Genomic DNA, 8,337 nt, shown 5'->3' on the forward strand with positions numbered 1-8,337 from the left:
CCTGAGCAGGTGCTCCTGTTTCTCTCGCTGCTTCTCTCTTGGCTTTGTTTGTGAATTTCCTTCCTTTCCTGCTGGGTCTGGCACCCAAAACAGTCTTGTGGAGAAGAAATGGGTCTGGCACCCAAAACAGTCTGATGGTTGCACTAGATGATCTTAGTGATCTTTTCCAACCCTAACAATTCTGTAATTCTAAGTCTCGGTGCAAAGACTGTAAAGTAACAGGGAGATACAAGCAAAATCATTTTCTTGCTTACCAGCTATGGTGTCTTCTTTCTGTTCAGCAGGTTTCTTTCTACCATGGAAGTGGAAATCACAGTAAGATTTCAGTGACAAGTGGACCCTTTATGTATTTTCATTTCTAGTGTGTGCATGGCAGAGAGCAAGTTATACTGAAATTAATCTAGTATGAAGGGGCAGGGAATCACTGAAAAGGAAAAAGCAGTGGGCTTAAATTTCAGCAGAGTAGAACTGTTCCAGCAATATGGACACTCATGCACTATATTGTCTTCCTTAGAGATCTGCAGTGTGTTTGTCCCCAAAAGTTTTAAAAAACAATTTGGACAAACATTCCTCACCCTTTGGGAAAACTTATTCACACATGGACTGAGCTTGCCCTAGGGCTGCAGGCATGGACCAGCTGCCTTGTTCTGCTTCACCCAGTTCTCTGTTTCTCAGATTCATTTACAGAGAGGATTGTTCTGTGGCACTTTCTGGCAAAAATGAGCAGCAGTTATGGCACACTGGTTCCCTGATAGGAATTGAGAAGCAGAAGAAATGGAGGGTGCCAAGTCCAAAGAAATGAGGCTTTCAAAAGTGTGCCTTAAAATAACGTTAGTTATTGTAAACCAAAATCACAATGAATAAATAAAGATGAAGGCCATGCAAACAGGACAAGCACAAGTCAGTCATATATAATGGAAGGTTAGTTCTACTGATAATACATAAATACAAAATGAGAGAAACTATAAATTTATGTGTTAAAGAAACAATAGGTGCTAAGCTTTGTATGGTAAATGACTGATTTGTCTAAGTTTCTGAGGAAAACTTGTTTATGAAAACTGGAGGTCATAAACAGGTGGGAAACTGCCTGAAGACAAGCTTGCAGCAAGAGGAATACCATCTCAGAGTGAATCTTTTCTTTATCTCCCATTGCTAGTGCAAAACGTCCTCTTCCTGCTCCTGAGAAACAGCTATATTCAGTCTGTTGTACACTGTAAAGCTTCCTTCTCCTCTCATGCATCTAGAAAATACTGTCTCTTGTCTCTCTTCTGATGTCTCTAGCTTGCATTTTTTCCTGCTTTTCTATTTTCCATCAATCTGAGTCAATTTAACAAACGAGAAACAGTGGAACAGACAGCTCATAATTTGATCACGTGTGTTCCCTTAAACATTTGCCCATACTACAGAGTACTAATTCTAATTCACTACTACTGTTTTTAGCCTACTAAAGCCTAAAAAGAAACAGAAGTTGTAAGACTGGTCCAGATGGAAATCCTGCCTCCCCCAAGTCAATGGAGATGAATGGGTATTTTTAGGGAGAGGTTCATGTGAAGGTGTGTGTTTCTCACTACTGCCTTTATATTGTCTTTCTCAGCAGCCATAAAGGGAATTATTTCAGATGGAGACTTATGTACTGTAGACATCCAGGTTCAGTCAGAATCTCACCCCTTGTTTCTAAAGAATACAACCCTTTGTATTTTTATAGACAAAACAGATTTGATATTACATGACAATATAGGTATGATTTCTGGGTTTGTTGCTGCGTCGTTTCCATGAGACAATGAGTTATTTTGCAGGGATGCAGTTACCTGTGAAGTGACACATCTCCCCCCCAAGCTGGAGGTCAGGGAGGTTTGGCAGGGTGTGTGTTACACCTGATTCGTACCTAATTGTAGTGGCCACTTTGGACAGAGGAGCTGCTGCGGACACGGCTACTGAGAGCTGGTGGGTGGCAACTGTTACCTTGATAAAAGAGTGGGAGAAATACAAAATGTCTTAGAGCACACAGGAGCACGGCCATTCATCAGAAAGCACCCCTCCCTAATTACTGACTAATCTTTTGGTGGATGCTGTTTATCTCCACTCCTCCCATGAGTTCCCAGGCAAATACCACCTTCACCCCTTCATACAGCTCAATGGAAACACATCACTGAGATTATCTGCATGGCTGTTTCTTCCGCCTTCTTGTTCCTGTCAACATCTCTCTTCCGGTTTCCTCCAGGTTTTATTACCCTCAGGCACAACAGACTCAGCTAAAGTTGCTTGTCCTTCACTTCTCTCTTGGCCAGTCACTGTGTTGGAGCACTCCCTCCTCCAGATACTTCTGGCCTGCGCTGCATCTTGCAAAAAAGAGAGCATGACTGCCCAACATAGAGGGTAGAATGGATGGCTGGAGGCTAAGGTGCAATTTCTACCTCTAAGTTATGTTGCTAAAAGAAACTGCAAACTTCTTCTAGATTAGTATAATCTAATCTTTTGCAGGGAGTTCTACCAACTACATAGTAGAGGAAGTGATAGGAACAGAATTTCCCTACCTGCCAGTGAAATAATATGTATGGCTAAGTTTTTTAAAAATTACAGTTTTAGAGAATTAAAAAGTAGAAAAGAATCAATCATCTCACATTTGACACCCCAAGTTAGTAAGTAGTTTCATTGGTTATGAATGGGAAAATTATACTTTCCCAGCCCTAGAGTGACAGTGCTACTCATTCCCTAAGGCTGAATCCCAGCTCTCTCCCCAGCCCCTTGCAAACCATGGGATCCTGGTGCCCTGGGACCCCTTCCAGTGCTGCTGGGAGCAGATGGGCATCTTCTGACGGGGCAGAGCCTGTGGGTCCTGCCAGGCCATGGGTCTGCAGCACTGCTTCTGTAAGTAGTTTGTGACAAGAAAAGTAGAAATGAATGTGGGGATACTGCTTTTTTCTTCATGGTGTTACCACTAGGTCCCCGTTTTTTCTTTTGGCTTCTTTCTGTTCTCATGCAGCTAAGGGCAGGTCTGTGTGTTCCTGTCTGCCCCTGGGTAACTCTGCCTGAGCAAACACACCTGGCTCACCAGCCATGGTTGCATGATCCTTGTGATGGAAAACACCTGTCCTCTGGGCTCTGAAACCTGCCTTGAAGAATCAAAATTAAGGTCCCCGTCTAGTAAATAAAACAGTCTGTGGCCCCATCACTTGGGCTGTTGTGGTGCCTTCCACAAAAAGGCTTGTCCACATTCCTGTCATCACCATGTGCAGATATTATCACCTACACAGAAGTGTGGACCAATAGAAGGAGAGTGCAGAATGAAGACTGGAAAAGCAATGTCAGCTCTTACTGGGGCAGGAATAGAGCAGAGAGTAAAAGAGAACCCTAGAAGAGGGAAACTCTTTGTCTTTCAATAATTAAAGGTTTGGCATCCTATCCTGCTCTAAAATCCTGGGCCTCAGGATACATTCCTAAGTTATATTCTCCTCTTTGGCTTTTGAACAGAGAAACAGCTTCTGCTCAGCTTGGCTGTGGTCTTCAGAGAGCACTGGTTATCTGTGTGTGAAGAGAGTCTCTCAAAAACAGGGATTCAAATTCATCTCTCCCTGCATTGTGTCATCCTCAGAGACTCAAATTCAGTACCAGCTTTTTGGATAAACTGCCATACACATTCCTCCCCAGTGGCACTTATTTTGCAGTTACTTTGAGATTTGCTGTGGGCATCTCAGCATGTCTGACCAGCTAAGCTTGTGACAAAGCACGATGTTTTTTTATTGAGATAAAAGTATCAGTGGAAACAGAACGGTACCGAAATACATTTACATCTTGGTTGCTCTAAAAGTAATGCCTCCTATTTATTTCCATGGAAAATAAAACTGATATAAAGAGCACAATAACACTATTTGATAGAGCAAATTCTCAGCTACAAAACACTATTTTTCAACATAGTCATCATCATGAACTATGCATTTTCACCAGCAGTGAACAAGAGCCTGCATGTTGTGCTCATAGCCATCTGCACCAGCAGAGGTGACCCACTGTCACTGTTGCCACTGCAGAAGTGCACCACCCACCGGTGGTGGGGCCCACGCCCCGGGAAAAGGGGAAAAGGGTAAGGAGATGGCCCTGAGAGCAAAGAACAGCGGCAACAATCTGAGGAGAAACAAACTAATTTACTAAATAAGATATTGGAATGCAAAACAACACTCTATAATACAATATAATTACAATTTAAGCTGATAAATCCAATACAGAGAGAGAGAATGTCCCAAAATCAAGGTAGGCCTTACTCTACTACCGACGATAAGACGGCTGAGGAGCGAGGTGCTGCCAGGACGAGAGACGGGTGGAAAAAGGGATGAGGTCTCATGATCTGCAAGTTTTTATCTTTTCCATCTGGCCGGAAATGGCAACAGAGGAGCAAAGTACCCTGGGGAAAGCATTAGTCCTTCTCTTCTGAGAACCAGGTACATACACTACATGATGTTATGATGTGGAATACCAATAACCAAAAAACATAAAACCATGACAGCCTTGTTGTGCTAACATCCACTGTTTGGTCTCCATAAATGTTCAGCAAGTGTCAATGAATTTCAATGGACATCATTCTTTCAGTTTAACACCTTTGCTTCAAGAACACTTCCATGTCAGGCGCCATTTTGTCAGACTGCCCCTCTGTCGCCATTTGTCTCACAACAACAAAATTAAATGGAATATTGGTGGGCAGGTTCAGCCTCTACTGACATACCGTCACACCATCAGCATCTGCCTCTGACATCATGGGACAACATGACAAAATGGGAGGCATTACTTTCAGGGCAGCCTTTTGTGTACATATATATACAGCTTACCAGGTATCTGATTCAACAGAAGGCTAGAGAGACACAGGACATGAGTTTAGGGATGCTTTGTTCCAGATCAGGTCCCTTGTGTCACCTTGTATAGTTTGAGCTGTCTTGCCAGCCATACAGAAATAAGTGAAATGGTTACATCAGTTTCACTCAAAAGGCAGACATCCACGTGGCCAAATATCTGCCATGAGAATCAGTATTAAGCTTCTGCCAAACTTCTCTACGAGCACCATCAGCGCAGCAGGGACAACATGGGTCTTCCTATAGCTCTCCAGTGATGGTGGGCACCTCTACTGCCCCAGCATTTGCTGCATGTTGGTTGTCAAACTGTGCTTCCAAGAGAGCTCCTCACTGCCACGAGAAGCAGGTCAGCAAGTGCTGTGTCACTGCCTGGGTAGGAGCTATTGTTCCTACAGTGACTGATGACAAACTGATGGGGAAACCCAAGCTGACTTGACAGGGTATAAGTTCCCCTGTCTGTATGCCAGGTTCCCTTCAGATAGAGAGTGGAAGAGATGAAGGTGATTACGCCAGCAGCACTCATGCTGCTCTTCGTTTACTGCACTGTGGATACAGGGAAGCGTGAATACACTTCTGTCATCACTGTGCCCAATGGAGGTCACTGGGGAAAGTGGGGCATTCGGCAGTTTTGCCGCAGTGGCTACGCCAATGGATTTGCGCTGAAGGTAAAATTCTCCCTGTTTTGCTTTGTCTCCTGTTTCTGTGCCCTGATCCCCAGCTCTCTGTTTCCTGGAGGGTCTTCTCCAGATTCTGATGGCTTTCTGAAGTGTTTGTCCTCCTCCTGACTGTGGCATGCTGCACAACAAATTCTGAGCCTTTGGGAAAATGTAGCCACTAGAATTAAACCAGCCAACTAAAAATATGGTTATCTATCAACTTACTTATTTATTTTCAAGATGAGAGGCCTCATATTAGATACAGCAAAAACAGGGCTACTGTCAGAATTGTTTTGTTGTCAGACTGAGTAGTGATGTGCAAGCATTTTCGTGGTCTGCCTGTGACCGACTTTGCTGGAGGAAGCGACATTTATGCCAAAATCGGGATTCAGGAAAGCTAGCAGCCTACTCCAGCGTGTTCCCTGACTGAGGGACTGAGTCTCTGCCCTACTAGTCCAATCAGAAAGAGTTAAAAAAAAAACCCCACAAAGAAGAACACATTGCTTGTGTTATGTAGCTGTATAACTGTTTTCCAGCGTGACAGGCATCTTTTCCTACATGCTTTTCAAGATATTCATTTTTCAGTACAGAGAGGAGTTAGGACTGTTTATGGCAGGCACTTAGAGGACTTTCCCTAGACCTTCTCCGCCTTGCCTTTACCTCTGTCCCTGTGTGTTTCCCGCTGCAGGTTGAGCCCTCCCAGTTTGGCAAAGATGACACAGCTCTGAATGGCATACGGCTGCGCTGCCTTGATGGCTCAATCATTGAGTCCTTGGTGGGGAGGTAAGTAACACTGGTTCCTCCATCATTTGTCATGCACCAGCTCACAAACTGTCCCTGAGCATCACCAGTTACAGGGGTCTCTTCTCTCAATTACTTTGTTTTCACAGAGAGGGAGTAGAAAGTGAAATAATGCTAGTGGTTGGGTTTTTTATTTCATTCATTTTCAGGTCAACTAAATAGGGGTACTTCACATCACCACCTTCTGTTTGCTCTTGAAATTTCTGCAGAGCACTGTGAACACTTAGGATACATTCCCAGAACTACAGCCCCTCTTGGAAATCTGCAACATATGGGGTAAATATGAGGAAAGGGATTTTTAACCATATCTTCAGAAACTTAGTGTGAAGTCCTCATCCTGCTGAAGTGAACAGTGCTCCTCAGGATTGCAGAGTGCATGCTCTCACTGCTCTCTTGCATGTACCTGTGAGCCAGGTCAGGGATTTATCATAAAACATGTGCTCCATAGAGTTTCTACCAGAACTGTCACTATCCCATCTGGAATTTTCTGGTATTTTTTTTCTGATAACGTACCAATAAAGAGAAAAGTACATCCAAAGAAAGACACAGAGTGCATCAGGACATTGTGATGGTCACTGCTGAGAGCAAGGAGCCATTAAACTTGAGGGCAGTGTGGAAAGGAGAGAGGGTGCAGCCCAATGGCTTGCAGAGCCCACAGATTCCTCTGTCTGCTTTTTCTGGCAGGTGGGGTACCTGGACCAGCTTCCTAGTTTGCCCTACAGGGTACTTGATCTCCTTTTCACTGAGAACAGAGAAGTCTCAAGGAGGAGGTGATGACACAGCGGCCAACAACATCCAGTTCAGATGCTCAGATGAAGCAGTGCTAGTGGGCGATGGATTATCATGGGGAAGATTTGGCCCATGGAGCAAAAGATGTAAAATATGTGGTCTCCAGACAAAGGTAGAGCCACCACAGGGACTTCAGGATGATACAGCGCTCAACAATGTGAAGTTCTTCTGCTGTAAATGAACACTTGCCCCGTCTACATCACTGGCTCATACATCCCGCATTGCACATCAAATGAGACATCATCTAAGCTTTGCTCTAATTTTATACGGGGAAATGTCTGTGACTTGCTGACTAAATCCAACTTTTTGACCATGGATTGCCTCTGTATCTGGAGGGAAGAGGTGAGAGAAAGAACCATGAAAGAAGCAGCAGGAAGGAAAGACAAAGGAAAAATCATTCCAAACAGATGAAATGGAGGGGAGAGGCTCATTTTAGTGGCTTAGCTTCTTGTGGGGGAAATGGAAATTTAGGTGGGCTCAAGAGCAGAGAAGTGCTTGTATTTAATTTCATCAAGAGTTGTACGCCTTTTTTTCTCGTAGTCTTTTAGGTCATAACTGAGATCCTGCCTTAGGGAACATGGTTACAAAGTGTACTTACACTTTGCATTCGCGCAAATCTCAGGTGCCAGACATTGTTTCTGCCGCTCTTGTTTCTGCTTTGGAGTGTGCTCTGCTCATTCGCGTAGCTATTAATGCTAAACTCAGTTTCATGGGCCTTGTTTTTTTGTTTGTTTCCCTCAGGCTTCATGCTCCAAATAGAATTAGGGAGAATCCACAATAAAAATAAACTCTATGTCATTCATCCATTGTTAATGCTCAAATTTGCAGGATACTTTTGGAGTTAGTACCTTGTCCTGCTGTGCCAGAGATAAAAATTGTACTCTTGGTTTTGGGAAAAACTGTGCTTGGAGATCATTATCAAGCTCTATCTCTGAGCCATTAGACCTCTCTGACAAGAGTTCAAGAAGATTTATCATCTCTCTGAGCATGTTCTAGGAAATGTACCTCTTGCTCTTCCCACAAAGCAATGCATCTTTTTGCACTTCAGACAAGGCAGGGGACTGGTGCTGCTGTGCTCCTGGTGACTGGCTGGGCTGTGGAGTTGTGGTGCCCGAGGGCACAGCTATGTGGAGCAGCATGGAGCTGATGGATGGAAGTTCCGTCTTCCAGTTCACATCTCATGCTTAGCACATATACAACAGGGATCACTGTTTTAACTCTTTGTCCATACTAAATTTTCTTCTTGTCACTTG

General features: G+C 43.9%; 1 protein-coding gene across 1 annotated transcript; it reads left to right on the forward strand.

Moving 5' to 3' along the window:
• Positions 5,333–7,785, forward strand: VMO1 (vitelline membrane outer layer 1 homolog). Its single transcript, XM_021386901.1, has 3 exons — positions 5,333–5,503; positions 6,183–6,277; positions 6,980–7,785. The coding sequence occupies exons 1-3, from the start codon at positions 5,333–5,335 to the stop codon at positions 7,263–7,265; spliced, it is 552 nt and encodes a 183-aa protein (XP_021242576.1). The 3' UTR covers positions 7,266–7,785.

The sequence above is a fragment of the Numida meleagris genome, chromosome 1, assembly GCF_002078875.1.
Source record: "Numida meleagris isolate 19003 breed g44 Domestic line chromosome 1, NumMel1.0, whole genome shotgun sequence".
Taxonomy (NCBI): Eukaryota; Metazoa; Chordata; class Aves; order Galliformes; family Numididae; genus Numida; species Numida meleagris.

What these genes read in the sequence shown, in the direction of transcription:
- VMO1 (XM_021386901.1), top strand. Translation starts at nt 5,333, where the DNA reads ATGAAGGTGATTACGCCAGCAGCACTCATGCTGCTCTTCGTTTACTGC. An exon ending in CCAATGGATTTGCGCTGAAG is followed by an intron (nt 5,504 to 6,182) that starts GTAAAATTCTCC and finishes TTCCCGCTGCAG; the next exon opens with GTTGAGCCCTCCCAGTTTGG. An exon ending in ATTGAGTCCTTGGTGGGGAG is followed by an intron (nt 6,278 to 6,979) that starts GTAAGTAACACT and finishes TTTTTCTGGCAG; the next exon opens with GTGGGGTACCTGGACCAGCT.